This window comes from Ictalurus punctatus, chromosome 24, assembly GCF_001660625.3.
Source record: "Ictalurus punctatus breed USDA103 chromosome 24, Coco_2.0, whole genome shotgun sequence".
In the NCBI taxonomy this organism is placed as follows: domain Eukaryota; kingdom Metazoa; phylum Chordata; class Actinopteri; order Siluriformes; family Ictaluridae; genus Ictalurus; species Ictalurus punctatus.
In genome coordinates, this window is record NC_030439.2 from 21,162,497 (window position 1) to 21,183,239 (window position 20,743).

Below are 20,743 nucleotides of genomic sequence, written 5' to 3' on the forward strand. Positions count from 1 at the left end.
TCAACACCGAGCACGTGATGACACGCCGGTACGCGGAATATTTACTTGAATGTTCTGACAATAAAAATCGAATTGACTTTAACGGTCATCTCATCTCAGTTTCTCCTCATACATTAAAAAATACATTTATGGACAAAGACAATGACAGATTTGAAACAGGTCATGTGACTGTCCTCATATTCATCAAACTAAATCCAAAGTACAAATCCCACACCACCCTCTCCGGCTCCACCCTCTAACCCCACCCATAACCCTGCCTGGTCTGAGCCTTAACTCCACCCCTAACCCTGCGTCTTCTGAGCCTTAACTCCACCCCTAACCCTGCATCTTCTGAGCCTTAACTCCACCCCTAACCCTGCATCTTCTGAGCCTTAACTCCACCTCTAACCCTGCCTGGTCTGAGCCTTAACTCCACCCCTAACCCTGCATCTTCTGAGCCTTAACTCCACCCATAACCCTGCCTGGTCTGAGCCTTAACTCCACCCCTAACCCTGCGTCTTCTGAGCCTTAACTCCACCCCTAACCCTGCGTCTTCTGAGCCTTAACTCCACCTCTAACCCTGCCTGGTCTGAGCCTTAACTCCACCCCTAACCCTGCCTCTTGTGAGCTTTAACTCCACCCCCAGCTCTGCTCCTTGGTTATCCTCTGGATTTTTCTCCCAGTATCCTCCCCCAGGAACACCCCAGACAGCAGCCTGAGCTCAGGATGGAACCAGGAACCTTGGAGCTGACGTACAGCAGCGATCGAGTGCACTCGAGTTCACGCTGTAAACTAAAGATCCGTACACTGAACACATAAAAAGGAAATAAAGCAGTAAGTGTTAATGTGGGTGAATAACTGCTGCGTTCACGAACACGTGACCCACTGCACTCACGCCTGCCCTCTAACATCAAACACACAAAACCCCAATCTTCTATAATTCCTCCGAGTGGAACGTTTCAGGAAGAGTCGAGATATAAATGACTTTTCTCCAGATGACCCAATTTCTACATTTCACCAGATTTTATGACAATTTAAATGAAATGACCAGTTTTTAAAAGCATTTTGTTGAATAAAAGCTTTAATAAGACAGTTTTTTATTTGCACAGTGACAGACGCCGCTGATCCGACAGTGTTTTCATTTCATCTACTGCAATAATATATTCTTAACAAATTAAATACAAAGCAAATAAATGAGTAAGACTCAGAATCACAACCAAGCGAGACAGAAAGCCCTTCATTAGCATCAATAGCATCGTTAGCATCGTTTATTCCTACTAAATCACACTGCAGGAAATTTAATTTACTGACGTTTCCCGTGTTCACTCGCTTGTGTCCTGATTAACATTCAGGCCATTTTATAATCACGTTCTGAAATCCTCTAAACAGACGAAAATATCGCTCCTTTAAGACAAAGCACGTCTTATTTGATCAGACTGAATACAAATCATGGAGCGTTAAATCAAACCCAGTCTGAATCACTCCGTGTGTGTGTATGTGTGTGTGTGTGTGTGTGTGTGTGTGTGTGTGTGTGTGTGTGTATCAGAACGGAATCTGAAAGGAATCTGAATCTTGGGGTGAGTAACTGAAATGAATCCAAACTGAATCGAATCTGAATCACGGTGCATAATCCTTTTAACTGAACCAAATCTGAATCGTGTGTGTGTGTAAAGGAACTGAATCTGAATCATAGTATGGTTAACTGAACTGAATCAGAATCATACTATGGGAAACTGAACCGAATCAGAATCACATTGTGTGTAACTGAACCAAATCAGAATCATAGTGTGTGTAACTGAACTGAATCTGAATCAAAGTATGTGTGTAACTGAACTGAATCATAATCCTGTGCATTTTATTTTGCTTTTCTCTCCTGCAGTTCACCGTAAAACATAAACATGACATTATACAGTTATGGCAACGTTTAATCGACGGTTATAAAATAATGAGATTTTTGTCACTGCGGTGGTTTCAGGAAACACTTACAGCTCATATACACTTCATTTTTGCTACTGGACCTTTAACGGAGGTGAGACAGACTTCCAGAACGTTAGCTACATTAGCATGGTAGCTCCAGTGCAAAGCTAAAAAAACAAACATCTCTCTCTCTCTCTCTCTCTCACTTTCTCTCACACTCTCTCACACTCTCTCACACTCTCTCACACTCTCTCACACTCTCTCACACTCTCTCACACTCTCTCACACTCTCTCACACTCTCTCACACACACACACAGGCTGATCCTCTACACTTGTGGGCATTTAATTTTTCACCAAAATATTCCCTGGAGATAAAATAATGTGGACGTTTTCAAACTTATTCGTGGCATCGGCGTCTTCTGGTGCTGTTGCATATAAACGTTAATGTGTGTGTGTGTGTGTTTTCCTGACTTATAGGATGGAACAGTCCGAGTCGTCCTTCTTCTCACCCTGCCGTCTCCGTCCTCCGTGATGAGACACCTGTCCTCCTCTCGTCTGCACAAAAATCAGATTTATTGGTCCTTGGTGAGGTCCAGTCCCAAACGGCTGATTATTAACTACATTTGCTCTCTACACAGCGTGTCACACAGTGGCATTATGGGAAATTAGTTGGGATGGAAGCCTGTTGGAAATGAACCGCTTACATTCAGGATCAGTTTTAGGACTCACACTTTGATTTTGGATTTTCCCTGGAGGTGTGTGGCTGGATGCTGAGACTGTTTATTTACAAAGGCTTAAAAAATCTTGTTTGAATCGAATTGAAAACAAATGGATCGCTGAATCTAATAACCCTTTAGAGAACTGAATTCATTTGAATCGTTCTTGACTTACAAAAAAATCTGATGTGAATCAAACTGGAACCAAATGAATCGAGTGAAACGAAATGAACTGAATCAAATCGTTCTTAGGTTACAAAAAAAAAATCACTTTTGAATCGAACAGAGTCAAATCAACAAAATCACTGAATCGCTGTTTAATCAAATGAACTGAATCATTCTTATTTTACAAAGATCACTTTTTTGATTTGCTGTTAAGTGAAATTAATAAATCTTTCATTTACAAAAATAAGTTCTGAATCAAATTGAAAAACAACGAATCATCTGAATGTATATGAACTGAAGCTCTCTAAATTTATATACAGAGGGAAAAAAATCGGCTTTGCATTGAATAAAAAGGAAGTGAATCGAAGAATCGAATCACTGTTTAGTGACATGAACTGAATCACTGACTCAACTGAATCATTCTTGAATTTGGAGACCAGCGAGTCAGTGAATCACGTCGCTGTTCAGTGAGCTGAATGAAGCGGAGAGGTTATGAACTGACAGACGTTCACCTGTTCACCGGAGGTGTGTGGAGGTTGTTGAGGTTGTTGATATTCTTCCTGCTGTAACTGTCTCGCTAACTCCAGATCACTCAAAGGTCCAGGAGCTTCACCCTGACTCTGCTGCAGAGACATGGCCACCAGGTAGTCCTAACACACACACACACACACACACACACACACACACACACACACACACACACACACACACACACGGGTTTACTTACAGGTCATGTGACCTAGAATCAGACATTCCCATCATTCATCATCATTCCCATCGAGAACCTCAGAGGACCGCTCTGTAAACAGAAACCCTGGTGGTCACCTGATCGATCTGCATCTGCTGCTGCTGCGCCGTCGGCCTGCTCGCGATCTTCTGGGACGGATGGGACAGTCGGAATTCAGAGTCGCAGAAATTCCCGTCTCCTTCCACGTTATGGAGACTCTCCCACACCACGGTGTCCTCCTGCAGGAAGCCCTGATCAGTCACCAGCAGGTACAGGTGACCCTGGGATTTATTGTCAAAAACACAACAGATATATTTCATCTTGTAGGATTCTGTTTCTTATTTTGCTTTGGTTTATTTCTAATGGATATAGCACATTTTGGCTTTTTTTGTAAATACAAAAATGACTTTTTATACATAAATGTGTTTGTAATGTATTTGTATGAATTTGCATGTGATTAAATAAATGTAAGGAATGTGAATTAAACTCTGAATGAATATACAGCTTTTAAATGATAGTTTAGTTCATTACAATAACATGCGTGGTGAGTGAGTGCGAGAGTTTGGGGAGTTTTGGGGATTAGTGGATCACCTTGTGCTTGATCATGGTGCTGAAGTGGTTGTTCCTGAAGAACACACACAGCTCTCCCTCCTTGGCGGTGGTGTTGAGCTCACACAGGCCGTGATACGACAGCTGGGTCGCCGTCGACTCCAAAAACTGCTCCGCTATCAGACCTGCAATCACCACAATCTCACATTAATATACACGCATGAGTGTGTGTGTGTGTGTGTGTGTGTATATATATATATATATATATATATATATATATATATATATATATAGATAGGAGTGTGATGATTCAGTAATTTTCCTCAAGGCGTGGATTAAACATCCTCCAGATACAACATCATCAACTTCAAAAGAAATAACACACTAATCACTGGCGTGCCCAAAATAAATAAAACGATTCACGAGTCACGATTCACTTTCAAAACAAAACAGCTTTCACACAGGAGCTACCGCCACCGTGTTTCACATCATTCCTCTTCTGAGGATTCAGAGATTAAACTCTGAGCTAACAGCTCCGGCAGAAGCAAAGGGCAGAGGAAAAGTGAGGGGAAAAAAGTCAAATTTTTTTTGGGGGAAAAACAAAAACGTGTCCACTTGAATCAATTCACTGAATCAATTCGCTGAATCAAATCGCTGTTTCGAGAACTGGATCGCGTTTATTTTAAAGAATTGTTTTACAATTTAATTAAAAACCAATACATCAAACAGCTGTTTAGTGAATTTAATCATTTACATTTTTAAAAAATAAATAGAAGAATCAAATTGAACCCAATGAATCAATGAGTCATATCACTGTTTACTGAAATTAACTGAATTGTTTTCATTCACAATAAAAAAAATAAAATAAAATAAAAAATCACTTTATTGTCTAAATGTAAACCAATAAAGCGCTGAATCGGATCAGTGTTTAGAAACTGAATCGTTTTTTTTGCAAAAATCACTAAGGGATCGAAGAGTGAATCACTAAATCAAATCAAACTGAATCAAAATCGTGTGCTAACTAAAAGCTAACAGGTGCTTGTTATTGTTTTATTTCATGCACACCACTTTTACTGCGATTTATTCAGTAGTAAGGTGTCAGAATTCAGTTCTCAGCACCAAGCGCTCGAGATTAAACTGTTTACATCATTAATTCTGAATAATCTTCTTCCTTGTTCTGTATTTGGGCCTGAAGTGAGGACAATGATACTATTAGCTCTGTATAAATCAGCACTTCTGATTACGAGGAAACGCACGGCGTCCTGCACGGCGTCCTGCACGGCGTCCTGACACGATCTGTGAGACCGGTTTTTCAGGTTCCGTCATGTTTTTACTGATGCTCTTTTGTTTTGATGTTTTGAGCTCAGGCTTGTGGTCTAAAGATGGAACGATGAACTGAGGAAACAGGACACGCTACAGGACACGGAACAGGACACGCTACAGGACACGCTACAGGACACGCTACAGGACACGCCACAGGACACGCCACAGGACACGCCACAGGACACGCCACAGGACACGCCACAGGACACGCCACAGGACACGGCACAGGACACGGCACAGGACACGCTACAGGACACGGCACAGGGGACCAGACTCGTACCTTCGCTCACTTGGCTGCTGTCTGTGGAGTGTTTGTAGATAATGATCTTCTCCACCAGCTGGTTGTAGCTCAGTTTCCCCACCGCAGACGCCGTCTCTGGGCTCTACAAAGAACAACACTAAGTTTATTCACCTTGCAATGTTTAATAATCGAGCTTTAATCTCTTCCGCCAAGCAACGCAGTAATTATCAACGCTTTACACTCCAGTAGGTGGCGTTAACGCACCTTTCAGCTCGAGATCAACCGCCTTTATTAAAGTTTATTGCCAAACTGTAACGTATCTTTCAAAGAAAACACGGCTGTTGAATAAGAGACGGTTTCTTAGTTGCTTTTTACAGAAACTGGAAAAAAGAAAAGCTGAGGTTTTGAACCGTTTCTTTGGCGCAGTAACACTGATGTAACGCGGTCGCAGGCGTGTGTTTATACGCGGCTCAGCCAATCAGAATGGAGGAGCGGACCTGTCCGTCTTATAACTGACAGTAAATATACCGTATCTCACGCTGGGGCGACGTGACGTGACGATATAATACCGACATCGCACTCGAACGTGTTCGATAACGTTTTCTTCTGTCTGAATCTTTAAAACAGTAAAACGCTGTTTGATTATTATCATCGGCGATAACTAAAGCGTCGCTGAATTCATTTCAGAATTTATATAACGAACACCGCAGAAACGCCCTGAAATATCGCGGCGTGTTTGTTTTGGTCGTATCGAGCCGGTCCTGCCGCGTTCATCGCGGTACTGATCGACACGCGTCAGAACGTTCTGGACTCCGGGAACCGGCTCGCAGCTTCCCTTCACTCTGCGCTCCTCTCGGCGTCGCTGCGGGAACGTGGTGGGGTTTATTTAATAAGAGGGAGGAGTGCTGAAGGTCAGGATGGTGTCAGTGATGGTGTTGGGAAGATGGATACGAGCGTGAGCGATGTCTCTGACCTGTGGGTCCACCAGCCAGCCGTGATACAGAGGAACGTCCAGTAAATCGAACACGATGCACTCGGGCGTGTACTCGAAATCCGTCACGCCCGTAAAGCGCACGTTTACGTCCAGACCCGTGGATAACTTCGGCAGGACGGCCATGGCATCGCTCATGTTCTGAACACGGAGCAGAAAAATCTCATTTCATATCATCATCATCATCATAATAATAATAACCATAATAATCATAATCATAATAAAACATTTCACAATAGAACGGTTTCATCTGTGATCAAAAGCTCCATAGTGGTTTTATTTATTTAAAATATCTCTCACTCACACACTCTCACACACTCTCACACACTCTCACACACTCTCACACACTCTCACACACTCTCACCCACTCTCACACACTCTCACACACTCTCACACACTCTCACACACTCTCACACACTCTCACACACTCTCTCTCACCTGCTGAAAATTGAGCTCCATGCCCTCGGCCTTCTCTCTGGGCTTAATGGACAACACACACTCTCCTGCAACACACACACACACACACACACACACACACACACACACACACACACACACACACAGAAAGAGCGAGTTTATATCTGCTGTAACGTAAGTGAGAACGGGACCGAAGTCGTTTCAAGGTTAAATGTAACTGTAAAGAGATAAAAAGTAAGAGAGGTGGGTTGAGGAGTAAATGACGAGGCTGCTGTGGTATCAGAGGAATAAAGCAGCAGTGTGTGTGTAACCATGACAACGTTAGTGTACAGTGTAAGGCAGGAGATGAGAACCGAGTAAACACGGTACCGAGGTGCGCCATGAGCGCCTCGATGGTGATGACCTCGGTCTGGACGGGCAACTTCGCCTGCGAACAGAAATAACAACACGTCAAACACACATCGTTTACTCGTTTACAAACACTAAACACCGATTAGCTTTTACATTAGATTAGACTAGATTAGACTGTCTCGGTGGCTCGTGTTTTGTAAAATAACTCCTGATTAACTACGATGCGTTCGGGACAGAGTTTGAAAGCTTTTTCGAACGATGCCTTCTGTTCAAACTGAGCAGTGTTGTGGGTGTGGCTAATAAAGAGAAGGGGCGTGGCTAACGTCAGCCAGAAATGGAGATCATTTGTTTTTTCCTAAATTATATGATTATTAGATTATATGATTATTAGAATATATGATTATTAGAGATCTCTTTTAAACCTTACACACCAGCAATATGTAAATATGATGATAAAGATGTATGATCATAACCGTTACAGCAGGATCGTCACGGTAACAGGATGAGAGCACTGTTCTGTGCGCTAAAGTTACGTCTACGCCGTACCATTTTACAGCGTAAAACACACACACGCACGCGCACACAGGTCTCACCTTCCACCTGAGGAAAAGGATGTTCATGATGGCCAGCAGGGGGCAGGGTCCGTTTTCGCTCTGTGTGATGATGGGAGTCTTCTCCCCTTTCCACGTGATCCACTTGACGTAGTAATGCTCTTGTACTGAGGGAGGGGCAGACGAAGGTACTGAAGGCGGTACAGAAGGGGGCGTCGACACCACAGCCTGCCCCGCCTCTTCACTCGTCACATCGCTGCTCGTTGATGGCGCTTGCTCCGGCTCCGACCTCACAGACACCGGAGGTTCGTCTGTGGACACAGACGGCGTCTCGTCCACGACGCTGCTGACGGACGACGTGATCTCCGAATCCTCTCTCTCGGAAAGGCTCCTGCTGCTCACGCCACCGTCTGACGTCTCGGTCGACGTCATTCCGTCGTTGTCGTCGCCTCTTCTGCCGCTCGCTTTGTCGTTTTCGCTCGTCCGTTTCTCTTCATGCGGGACGCCGGTGGGGTCCGACAAGGGTTCCGCCATGATCTCGCAGCTAATGGGGCGGTTCGAAAGGCAGTGGGAGTACGGGGAAGCCGCTGTGTGACGGGCGTGGCAGTGTGGACCGTCCTGAGTCTCGACTCATTCAACTACACTTTATCAGGAGAAAGAATCAGCGTCACCTCGACATCTCTCCGTCCTCCGTCCGGTCACGCGGTGAGATCCGAGATCTTGTTAACCTGATCATCTACTCGTCGACCTGCTGCTCCGCCCCTCACTCGCACCGACGTCTTCTTCTTCACACCACGTCTTTAAAACCTCGCACGAGAGCTCATGCACCGACGACGTCGGTCATTGTTCTGTTCCTCGGCGTGAACCTGAACGTGGAGCGAAGACTCTGAAACACATCACACGACAATCATCATCTCTCACTGCCTCCGAAAGCACGCCCTGTTCACTATTCAGGACGTTCTGAAACTTTACTCATCATCATCTCTAAAACATCACACCCTTATATACGAAAACATTTCTCCGATACAGGACATATCTCTCACAATATTCAATCACACGTTACTCAATCAATCTACTTAATTAACATTAAACACGCTGAGCTCTGGAGAAACTAAACCCCGCCCCAAAAACCAGAATGTACAGAAGTATGCGTGTATATTTTGATCGACAGGAGGGTGAGTCATGTGACTGTCATTCTGCAAACTGCTGCTGGGGCTGATGTGAAGCTCGCAAGTGCACTATACACTATGTAGGGGACCGGGTGTAGGGGACCGGGTGTAGGGGACCGGGTGTAGGGGACCGGGTGTAGGGGACCGGGTGTAGGGGAGGGGACCGGGTGTAGGGGACATTTGTTTTTGAACACTTGAGGTATTTGCACGCTACCTTAAAGAATGTAAATGAAATGAAGGAAAGAAGTAGGGATTAGGGAATAGTGAGTATGAAGTAAGGATTATGGAATAGGGGGTAGGAAATACAGAATAGGAAATATGGATTATGGAATAGGAAATAATTAATAGGGAATAGGAAATAATTAGTAGGGAATAGAGAGTAGAGATGATGGAACAGGAATTAGGGAGTAGGGAACCTTGGAGACCCAGGCCTGGGATTAGTCGTGTGTAATGTTGGTAGATTTTGCCGTGTCGATGTGTTTATTTCTCTGTTCAGCTGAAATGTTAAACTCAGTGATGTAACAAGTCCATTACTGCGGATAAAGACTTAATGCTGTCGCTTAATAATTAGCTAAAAAACAAAATAAACTTTCTCAGCTAGAGGAGTTCACTTCAGTTAGCTGTAAGATTAGCTCCCGGGCTAAACTCCATAATGTTGTTATTAATAAAAATAATCACAATAAATCAGCGTGTTTACCTGCGAGTCGTCAATCCGTGTAAACTCTGCGTCTGTATCAGTCTGATTTAAATAAATATTAATATTATTATTATTATTATTCAAATAGAAACTCGTCAGCAGTAAATCCTCCTCCTCGGCGTTCAGCTGTTAAAGTCGCCCTGCAGGCGCAACGCTGCGTGTCGCCGTCAGCACAAGATCCACTGCACTTCCGGTTTGTTTGTTTTTGCATGTCTCACTTCCTGTAAAACTGTTTGTAAACAGTGACGTTGGGCGGAAAACGTGAGCTCGCGCTCTCAAACCTGACCGCCATTGGCGCTCTGTCTCAAATGACCGAATTCACTCCATATTCACTGCGTAGTGCGGAAGTTCTTGCTCATTATCACGGAAACATCTCCAAAGGTAGCAGTGTAGAATAATCCAGCGCACTTCGGGAAACTTCACACAATAAAATAAAATAAAACCCAGGCGTGTGCTCCTGACCAGCAGATGGCGCTGAGTGTCTTCCTGACAGAGCGCTAACGCTGTCGCAGAAATAATATGTCACGTCAACCGAGGGAAATTTAAACGACAAAAGAAAAAAAGTTTATCGTTCTGCATGTCTCCAAGCAGCAACATGTTTTACATTGCATTTAACATCTATTTTTAAATCTCATACAAAACGCCGCCACATTCATCTCGCTAGCTAGTGTTTCGACTACTCACGTTTGTTCTCTCCTCCACCTGTATTCCGACAAGTCCGACTTCCCTGCACTGTGATTGGTGCGTTTGTACCCGCCTCCTGAGCCACGATTGGCTAGCAGTGATGTCTCTCAGTATAGTGACTGTATAGAGAATGAACTTCAGAATAAGAAGGCGGGTTTTTTTTTACACCGGAATACGGGTGATGGTTAAGGGGGAAAAAACAACAACAGCAACGCCTGCTAGCAGCTACTCAAGCCTCATGCGGAATATAAAGTACATTAATCGAAGAATCGAATCAAGTCACGCTGGAAGGACACGATTAATAACACTGAAACCATGAACGAAAAAAGGAATAATTTAGCATCGTTATTGCACTTGGCAGTAAACGAGACGGATGTCAGGTAATTTGTGCATCATTGTGTTGAACAGTCCAGCTCGTGAAATAAACTCCATTCTGAACATTTTATTATTTTTCCTGGGTGTTTTTTTAAGTACTTTTTAGAGTGTGTTAGGATAAACACTCATATGTCCAAAACGAGGAAATAAAATACTGTTATCGTGTCATTCTCTAACGAGTTGACTCTTTTGATTCGGTTCTTTATTTGAACTTGAGACTCGGCTCGCATGAGCAGTTTTTCTTTCTTTTTTTTAAGACATAGATTGTTACTTATAAAGTAGATTATGATTGAATAAGAAGCAGAGAGGAGCAATCACTGGTCCGAGTATCACAGATTTTGTCGGGTTTAGAGAAAATGGGGGTGAGTTTTTCGTGAGCCGGAAGAGTCGAGTCATATTGTTGATCTGTGGCAAGTGAGCCGACTCACTGAACAGAGCCTGACTTCCCCTCACAAGTACAAGTCTGTGCTTGTTTACGGGGACGGCGTAAACTCTCCCCCTTCTTTTCTTTATTCCCTCTTTTTTCCTCCTTTTCTTCTTATTGTGCTTATTAATGGTTAATTATTGCATAATATCTCATCAGAAGTCACAAACAGGTCTGGAATGGGCTGAAACTCTGCATTAGTGTGTAAAACTCAGTTTTATATAGATGAGTGAGTAGAGAATGTCAGAAGGATCATACCACTGAGTCAGCACTTCTAGATGATTTAAGATGATCTGGAGGAGTGACAGTGAAAACCCTCGCTTACATGTATGACTGAATCCTCACTTGTTTCTCTCTCTCTGCTTCTGTCGTGTAACAGGACGGTGGAGAGTCTACTGCAGAGCGGTGCAGAACCCAACCTGGTGCTCGAGGGAGGCGTGGCCGCGGTGCACCTGGCTGCAGGGAAGGAATCGGAGAAAGGACTCCGGTGCCTTAAAGTGCTCCTGCAGAACGGCGCTGATCCAAACCTCAGGTCAGGGATTAGAGCGGGTCAGATCAGGTCAGGTCAGATTAGAGCGGACAGGAAAGCATCGGATTTAAATGTCTGATGATCCACTTTTTCATTCCCTTTCCTCTCCTTCTTTACTTCCTTCTTGTCTGTCTTTCTTTCAGTCTTTTCTTTCCTTTTCCTTTATCTTTCTTCCTTTTTGAGATTTATTTCAGAATCTTTCTCTATTCATTTGCTCGGAAGCCGTTGGATGTAGAGGATTTAAAGGTAGACTTTGGGTTTGTAGAATCGCGGTTCTCTGTATCACAGGTTGTTTTTGTCATCAGGATGTTTGAACGCTTTTGCACGCGCTGTGACTGAGCGTAACGGTGGACGTTTTGTTTCCTCTGTGTGCCGTGTGTTCAGGTCTGGTGAGGATCTGACTCCGTTACACATCGCAGCGTTATGGGGTTGTTATCAGAACCTCAAACTCCTGCTGAAGAACGGAGGAGACCCGAGTCTGAGAGACCAGGTGAGAAATCACACACTTGTTTCACCGCACGTCCGATGTGGAATCCGCTAACACGGGTTTGAACACTGGGGAGGGAACATTTCATTTCAAGCCTGAATAGAATTAAACAATATTTTAAATGATATTTAATCCTTTTCTTTTGTGTTTTATGACCTTTTGTACTTCTAATCCATTAAACACGCGTTTATGTTTCAAATGCTTTCACGAGAAGGAGGATAAAAGAAGAATAAATTCTGCACTTCTGTAATATTGGATTTCACTGATAAACAGATTATAACGTATTATTAAAATCATAATTAAGCCAAATTTTTTTATTTAAGCCAAATATTTCTGTGTACTGTATACGTAATGTGAAGTTATTTTAACTTAAATTTTAAATGAAACGAAGTGAGTCAGGATGAATATTACGTGTATTATACACTTCTGTACGCTATCAGACGTGTGTGTGTGTGTGTGTGTGTGTGTGTGTGTGTGTGTGTGTGTGTGTGCGCAGGGTGGGAGTAAGGCAGTGGATCTGGCAGAACAGGAGGAAAACAGTAAATGTGCCAGCATTCTTCAGGAATATGAGTCTCACACGCCCCAAACCGGATATGAGGATCTGCCCAAATTCCAATACTGTAAGAGGTTTTCTTTAGAATTAAAGCAGTGGATGGCAAGAATTATGAATGTGGGTGTGTGTTTGAGTCCATATAAGGATGTCTGTATTCACAACACAATGTCTTCCTTGGACACACCCACTTTCCCTATTGAGACACGCCTCTCCATCATTCCCATTTGTCTCATTCTGCACCGTCCTCCTCAATCATAAATACCTCTGAAATCTGTCTTTTCCAGCGCTGTACTCGGGCCACTCGATGAGAGACTGCAGCGGGGACTTGACGCTGACGAGCGATTTCGGAGATGCGCCGCTCAGCAGCACCCGATATTCCTCGTTTTACAGGAAATCCGAGACTGATGGACTGCGAAAGGCCAGAGACCGTAACGAGTCCTGGCTCTCTGACGTCTCTGGTTTCAATGCGCGTCCTAGCGACATGTTTAACAGAGAAGAAGTGGGCGGTTCTCTTCCTCCGGTTCTCTCCAGTACTCGCCTGTCGGGGACGAACTTTAAAAAGAGTCCGGAAGCGGCCCAGCCGGCCGTTTTTTTCACACCGGGCCGGAAGAGCGTCACCTTCCGAGACTACGACGAGTATTTTCCAGATTTGAAACAAAACGATGACGACGCCAGCGAGTCCAGGGACTCGACGGTCGATTTCTCGCTGTACCCCGACTTCTTGCACTCGGAGCGCATGACTACCGTGCTGCAGAATCAGGGGATTGACGTGACGTCTCCGGACGACGTGTTTGTGTTCTGCAGAGAAGGAAACACCACAGAGGATTTTGATAAGACCGTAGCGGGAGGGACGGGTCTAGGGGAGGAGGACGAGGATAACGAAGATGGCGTGTTTGTCGATGAAGTAGACGAGCCGGAACGTGCCGCTCACGCCGCCGTCAGCAGTAACAGTGGGTCGAGTCAGTACAGCAGCTGCGACAGCGAGCCGTACAAGACCACCGTCGAAGCCCCGCTACCTTCTGAAAACATCTCGCCTTCGGATCAAGATGGATGGACAAAAGGAAGTACAGACTCTGACAATGAGAAGAAGGAAGAACTTAATTTGCAGTCGCGAGCGTGTGAGGACATGATTAACGAGCTGTCGTTCACTCCGAGTCCGTTCGTGACGGGCAGGACCCGCTCACGACTCAGTCGCTGCTCCCAGAGAAACAGCGTCTCGTCTTTTTCCGCCTCGTCTCTGTTCGAGCAGACGCTCCCTACGCCGACACGAGTTCGCCGAGACCTTACTCAATCGGACAAACCTCGGCGGAGACGTCCGTCTGAAGACGACAGAGTATCGGATCTCGATTCGCACATGGCGAGCCTGTGCGTTTCTTCACAAGTTCACGGAAGCCAAGCAGATACTCTGATTATCTCAGGAAGCCTGGCAGATACCGTCATCATTCCGAGAGGTGCCCCTGATGAGAGCTCGGGACCATCTTCATCATCATGCTACCACAAGGAGGACGTGTTCACAGACGACAAGGAGTTTTTAACTTCAGATGTTTCCGCTTCCAGTGCGGAAACACGCAAAAACGCCACTTCTGAAGATTCCTCCTCCAGCTCAGAGTCGAGTTCCAGCCTCGGTCACGCGCTCGAGATGCCGTCCACCGGCTGCACGCCGAGATACAGCATGAGCCGGATCTGCAACCGTTCCCAAACCCAGTCGCTCGCAAACCTGTCCTACACCCCCGGAGGACGTCCTCTCATCACTGACACGGACGAACCGGTGGAGTATCTGTACACTGATACCGAGGAGGGACACGAGCTGATCGAGACACACGTCCCTCCGACGTCCAACACGTCTCTAAGCTCCTCTGTCAGCGAGGAGACCGTCATCTACGACTGGCGCTCGGTTCCGACCGCGTCCACAAGTCCGGAGAAGGGAAAAGAAAACCGCTGTCCTAACGACACGGTGGAGACAGCGGAGATCTCATGGGCGGACGGGTTGACGGACCGAGATCTCAGACGCAAACTCGCCGAATTGGGAGAGAAACCCGGACCCATCAACAGAGACACGCGCCACCTGTACGTTCAGAAATTACGATCACTGCAGAAGAGACACGTTAGTCAGAAATCAGTGCAGGACGAGCCGACCGCAGTCACAGGTACGTACGCGTTACGTTTACACGTGAACACAATAAAGTATAACTTTTATATCGTAATATTTTTAGTGTAATATCTTTGTATGTGTGTTTGGTGTGATTAAGGAGCGTTAGCAGTAATGAGTTCTGATTTACGGCAGTATTTGTCCCCTGTGTGAGGTACAGGTTACAGTCCGGAGCTGAATAAAGCGTTGTGTTCCTTCCACCTGCCCGACTGTAAAGCTGACGAGTTTGCGTTGTGTGAGCAGTTCGATCAGCCTGATCAGAAAAAACGCTGGCGTGAAGGCGTCATAAAGTCCAGCTTCAACTACCTGTTACTCGACCCCAGGTAAAGTCTAATCTAATACAGGTGCAGTCCACTCTAGCCCAGGTGCAGTCCACTGTAGCCCAGGTGCAGTCTACTCTAGCCCAGGTGCAGTCCACTCTAGCCCAGGTGCAGTCCACTCTAGCCCAGGTGCAGTCTATTCTAGCCCAGGTGCAGTCCACTCTAGCCCAGGTGCAGTCCACTCTAGCCCAGGTGCGGTCTACTCTAGCCCAGGTGCAGTCCACTCTAGCCCAGGTGAAGTCCACTCTAGCCCAGGTGCAGTCTACTCTAGCCCAGGTGCAGTCCACTCTAGCCCAGGTGAAGTCCACTCTAGCCCAGGTGCAGTCCACTCTAGCCCAGGTGCAGTCCACTCTAGCCCAGGTGCAGTCCACTCTAGCCCAGGTGCAGTCTACTCTAGCCCAGGTGCGGTCTACTCTAGCCCAGGTGCGGTCTACTCTAGCCCAGGTGAGGTCCACTCTAGCCCAGGTGCAGTCTACACTAGCCCAGGTGAGGTCCACTCTAGCCCAGGTGCAGTCCACTCTAGCCCAGGTGCAGTCTACTCTAGCCCAGGTGCAGTCTACTCTAGCCCAGGTGCAATCTACTCTAGCCCAGGTGCAGTCTACACTAGCCCAGGTGAAGTCTACACTAGCCCAGGTGCGGTCCACTCTAGCCCAGGTGCGGTCCACTCTAGCCCAGGTGCGGTCCACTCTAGCCCAGGTGCGGTCCACTCTAGCCCAGGTGAGGTCCACTCTAGCCCAGGTGAGGTCCACTCTAGCCCAGGTGAAGTCCACTCTAGCCCAGGTGCGGTCTACTCTAGCCCAGGTGCGGTCTACTCTAGCCCAGGTGCGGTCTACACTAGCCCAGGTGCGGTCCACTCTAGCCCAGGTGAGGTCCACTCTAGCCCAGGTGAAGTCCACTCTAGCCCAGGTGCAGTCCACTCTAGCCCAGGTGCAGTCTACTCTAGCCCAGGTGCAGTCCACTCTAGCCCAGGTGCAGTCTACTCTAGCCCAGGTGCAGTCTACTCTAGCCCAGGTGCAGTCTACTCTAGCCCAGGTGCAGTCTACTCTAGCCCAGGTGCAGTCCACTCTAGCCCAGGTGCAGTCCACTCTAGCCCAGGTGCAGTCCACTCTAGCCCAGGTGAAGTCTACACTAGCCCAGGTGCAGTCTACACTAGCCCAGGTGCGGTCTATTCTAGCCCAGGTGAGGTCCACTCTAGCCCAGGTGAGGTCCACTCTAGCCCAGGTGCGGTCTACTCTAGCCCAGGTGCAGTCTACTCTAGCCCAGGTGCAGTCCACTCTAGCCCAGGTGAAGTCCACTCTAGCCCAGGTGCAGTCTATTCTAGCCCAGGTGAAGTCCACTCTAGCCCAGGTGAGGTCCACTCTAGCCCAGGTGCAGTCTACTCTAGCCCAGGTGAGGTCCACTCTAGCCCAGGTGCAGTCTACTCTAGCCCAGGTGAAGTCCACTCTAGCCCAGGTGAAGTCCACTCTAGCCCAGGTGCAGTCCACTCTAGCCCAGGTGAAGTCCACTCTAGCCCAGGTGCAGTCCACTCTAGCCCAGGTGAGGTCCACTCTAGCCCAGGTGAAGTTTGATCCCAGTCCCAGGAAGAAAAGTATGTAATTGTTTGTTTATGAAATAAAAAGGTGACACGTGCACCATAAATAATCCTGTGTAACGGGTTCTGTGTCCAGAGTGACGAAGAACCTGCCGTACCGCAGTCAGGCGATGACTCCTCACGAGTGTTTCCAGACTTTCATCAGCTCCATTTTCTACGTGGGAAAAGGCAAACGCTCTCGACCGTACAGCCACCTGTACGAAGCCCTGGAGTATTTCAAAGGAGACAAATCATCCAAGGTGCGATACTGAAGAGACTCTAGCTACATGATTGGACAACAGGGAGGGTAATCTCAGTAGTTCTAATATTAACAGAAGACAGTTATGTAGCTGATATGGACTTAGAATCCTGATGGAACGTGGATCTGGACGGCAAAAATATGACCACAACAACAACAGAAAAATCATGTGACTGGAATTCTAGTGTAATCCTCTGTATTACAATCCTCTGTATTATAACGCCATGGTGTTTCGTTCCTGGTGTTTTTCAGAAGCTCTGCTCGAAGGTGCAGCACATCCTGCAGGTGTGGAACTGCGGCCACGGCGTCATCTCGCTGCACTGCTTCCAGAACGTCATTCCTGTGGAGGCGTACACGCGCGAGGCCTGCATGGTGGACGCCATCAGTACGAACACTGTGTTCATACTCTCTCTCTCTCTCTCTCTCTCTCTCTCTCTCTCTGTGAATTGAGGTGTAATAAATTCTTCTTAATCCTCTCATCAGGTCTGAAGATGTTGACCAATCAGAAGCGAGGGGATTATTATGGGACGGTCTCCACCTGGCCTGCTAAGAGGCAGCGTGAGCTCGGGGTTCACCTGCTGTACAGAACCATGCAGATCTTCCTGGCTGAGGGAGAGAGACAGCTCCGACCGGCCGATATCAGGCGATGATGTCACGCGCTGTCTGTATGACGCGGAGCATTACAGAGCACTTTGGGTTAAAGCTACTCCGAGTGCACTGCAGAGATCTTACTCCATCAGCCATCAAACACTGTTCCCGCTTCTGTTCTAGTGCCCTATTCCCTAGGGTACATTATGTAGGCACTTAACCTAAGCAGTGCATTATGGGATATCCTCATGGGTTGCTTGTACTCCAGTATGAGTTCAGACATGATAACAAAAAAGGCAAAAGTAGTACACTATATAGTCACTAAGTCCATAAACTGCATTCTGATTGGCTGAAATACGTACAAACACTAACACACGTGTGGCTGTGTCTCAAATACTGTCCACACTGTCAGATCTATACTAGATCTTCTCCAGCTGTTACAGTAAACGACAGGATGGTGTGATGAAGGAAACAGTCGTTCTTACCAGCCTTCTCGTCTCTCTTTTTCCTCTAGCTTAACGTTAATAAGACAAAAAACTAAACGCAGCTTGTCGTGTTAGCGAGAAACAGCGAAGAAGCGTAAACTCCTCCGTCCTGAAGATGCCGGAAAAGGTTACAGCTTCAACTCTGACTGTTACACAGCACTGACACTGGAGACTCATTCCGTAAAACGTTAAAAAAAACCCCGTCTCCACACAGAAAACTTCATATCAACGATTTTTGTTACTATGGAAACGGTAACACATTAGAATAACGAGTACATTCATACACAGTAAGCATGTGATTTGCAGATTTACTGAGCGCTGCTGTTATAGAAAATGAATCAACACCTTCTCTACCAATCAGAGTGCAGAACTGAGCAGTGACCTGTGGAACAGTGTTTAATGACTGATGGAATGAAATGAGTTATTGTATAGTGCACTCTGTAGCGTTAGCTTTCATTTATCACATCACAGAACACAATCCGGTTACAGCTCAAGAAACCCTTAAAAAACTACCGAGAGTTCCTAAGAATCATGAACATTCCCCTGGGACAAGGCCAGTGAAGTTAAACTGCAGCTAAAATGAAACAGTAATATTGTTTAAAGAGCTTAAAATGTTCAGCATTATTCACATCGTCAGATTCAGAGTAACAGGAGACAACAGGGATGAACATGTCTACAAATTGTGTTACTGTTTTGTTATTAATGAATTATTCATGATTATGGAATGTAGATGGTTTAAATGAAGTTTTGTGAGATGATGATAACTGGAGAAAACACCACCTGCTGTATGAAGTGGACTGAGGACACATTTTAAATCAATAATAAGAGCCATCATTGGGGAAAACACTTAATTAAATAATGAATATTCATTAAACACACACACACACACACACACACACACACACACATCTCATGTTAGTCCTGTAGTTATAGTCATAGTGTTAGAAATGAATGAATGAGATTTACACCACTGGGCTTTTTATTTTTTATTGTTGGATCATAAATGTGAAGATAAATGAAGAAAATTTGAATGTAAATAAAGTCAAACAGAATGTAATAACATGAAATTCATAAACGGTGATCGCCACAGTTGGCTGATCTTATGTCTTTTCCGCAAATTGTTGAATACACACGATTACATTAAAATACAGCCTTACGAACAAATTTAGATTCTGAAGTTCAGTTTGAAAAAGTAAGAGTTATTTACAGATTCTGAATTCTCATGCTACAGAGATCACGCGACGTGGGCGGGGTTTGTAAATGATATATAATGTTTTGTGATATTGTGTTAATTGTTTTGTTAATTTTCCTTTTCTTCTTTTAGAAAACTCAGATTTTTTTTGTTGTCTGGTTGTGTGTGTGTGTGTGTGTGTGTGTGTGTGTGTGTGTGTGGTAGGGATGTAAAAATAAATGTTTTAATAGTTGTTTACTCGTGAATGAATCGACAGATATTCAGTATGTTTGTTTGTTTCAGTAATGTGAAACAGAACTGTGAGGAACATTTAATGAGGCTAACATTTTTTTTACCTTTGTGTATGGATGTGCTGTAAAATTCATCTCTGTTGTGTACAGACTGCGTTATATAATACTTCTACTCTTCTGTATGTCTGTAGTCATTTTTTAATAATCTATGTGATTGATTATTCAGGCTAATCACTGCAGCAGAATGCTTCTTTATGATATGTATGGCCCTTAGTTTATGATTTTCTTATTTAGATAAAATATTTTATTCCTTGTATATACATACAGTATACGTCCCACTTGTATTCACTAAAACTTACCATTAAAATGCTAAATGATTCTGAATATTAAGAGAACTCATCTGGAACTTGAGTCCCGCTATGAGGTCTGGATCCTGTAGGGCAGAGGTTCTCAACCTTTTGTAACTACCCCCCCCCCCCCCCCCCCCGCCATACCTCTCCTATCATGTGGCATATATATACATCCTAATCTATAATCTGTTTTTGATAGATAGATTGATATTTTGGCGTTTGTGGGTTTTTTTTTTATTTTACTTTTTTAATTACTTTTCATAACTTGTGATTTTTAAAAATAACTTTTATAAAACTATATACAGGTGTGGAACATGAATGATCAAAAAAATTTCTGAACACCATAACTACATTGATCAAGAGAACTAGGCTGTAATAACATGGACTATTTTACATGTAAAACATGTTGCATTATACTCGTCTTGCGTTCTAAAAAACATTCGCATGTGAGTGATGTAAATTGGGAAGAAGGCACGTCTTGTTATATATGGCACTGTTAAATCTCCAGCTCTCGGCCCCTCACTGAACAGAGCAGACAGAGAGAGGTGAGAGTGCAGCGGGAAAGCAGGACCTCGCGCTTGCAGGACAGAACTGGAGATATTTGGAAAGTCGCTAAGGTTTGTCCAAAAAGTCGGTAGATTTGTCCCTAGGCAGTTTTTTTTTGTGCAAAAAAGTCACTAAAGGGGTCTGAAAAGTCGCTGAGTTGGCAACGCTGGTCTGCACTGACAGCTTTGAAAAGCAATAAAATACACTG

The 20,743-nt window shown here is 45.1% G+C and overlaps 2 protein-coding genes across 2 annotated transcripts; one reads left to right on the forward strand and one right to left on the reverse strand.

Moving 5' to 3' along the window:
• Positions 1 to 1,042: 1,042 nt before the first annotated feature.
• On the reverse strand, positions 1,043 to 10,215 carry mindy1 (MINDY lysine 48 deubiquitinase 1). The gene is made up of 10 exons (XM_017454927.3): positions 9,795 to 10,215; positions 7,971 to 8,814; positions 7,396 to 7,453; positions 7,048 to 7,112; positions 6,592 to 6,750; positions 5,658 to 5,760; positions 4,097 to 4,239; positions 3,604 to 3,786; positions 3,291 to 3,428; positions 1,043 to 2,452 (listed from the first exon to the last, which is right to left on the reverse strand). Exons 2-10 carry the CDS (start codon positions 8,460 to 8,462, stop codon positions 2,369 to 2,371), a joined length of 1,425 nt encoding a protein of 474 aa, XP_017310416.1. The 5' UTR covers positions 8,463 to 8,814; positions 9,795 to 10,215; the 3' UTR covers positions 1,043 to 2,368.
• A 413-nt stretch (positions 10,216 to 10,628) lies between these two features.
• ankle1 (ankyrin repeat and LEM domain containing 1) lies at positions 10,629 to 20,675 on the forward strand. The gene is made up of 9 exons (XM_017454915.3): positions 10,629 to 10,858; positions 11,657 to 11,809; positions 12,191 to 12,296; positions 12,790 to 12,913; positions 13,131 to 14,993; positions 15,156 to 15,318; positions 16,983 to 17,145; positions 17,397 to 17,529; positions 17,628 to 20,675. The coding sequence occupies exons 1-9, from the start codon at positions 10,794 to 10,796 to the stop codon at positions 17,792 to 17,794; spliced, it is 2,937 nt and encodes a 978-aa protein (XP_017310404.1). The 5' UTR covers positions 10,629 to 10,793; the 3' UTR covers positions 17,795 to 20,675.
• Positions 20,676 to 20,743: the final 68 nt, after the last annotated feature.

Excerpts from the sequence above, each read along its gene's own strand:
- mindy1 (XM_017454927.3), bottom strand. The coding sequence starts at position 8,462 with ATGGCGGAACCCTTGTCGGACCCCACCGGCGTCCCGCATGAAGAGAAA. Across the intron at positions 7,454-7,970 it reads TCCTTTTCCTCAGGTGGAAG|GCGAAGTTGCCCGTCCAGAC; the intron begins GTGAGACCTGTG and ends TTCTGTTCGCAG. Across the intron at positions 4,240-5,657 it reads CAGCAGCCAAGTGAGCGAAG|GTCTGATAGCGGAGCAGTTT; the intron begins GTACGAGTCTGG and ends TGGTGATTGCAG.
- ankle1 (XM_017454915.3), top strand. The coding sequence starts at position 10,794 with ATGAACGAAAAAAGGAATAATTTAGCATCGTTATTGCACTTGGCAGTA. Across the intron at positions 12,297-12,789 it reads ACCCGAGTCTGAGAGACCAG|GGTGGGAGTAAGGCAGTGGA; the intron begins GTGAGAAATCAC and ends GTGTGTGCGCAG. Across the intron at positions 12,914-13,130 it reads TCTGCCCAAATTCCAATACT|CGCTGTACTCGGGCCACTCG; the intron begins GTAAGAGGTTTT and ends TGTCTTTTCCAG.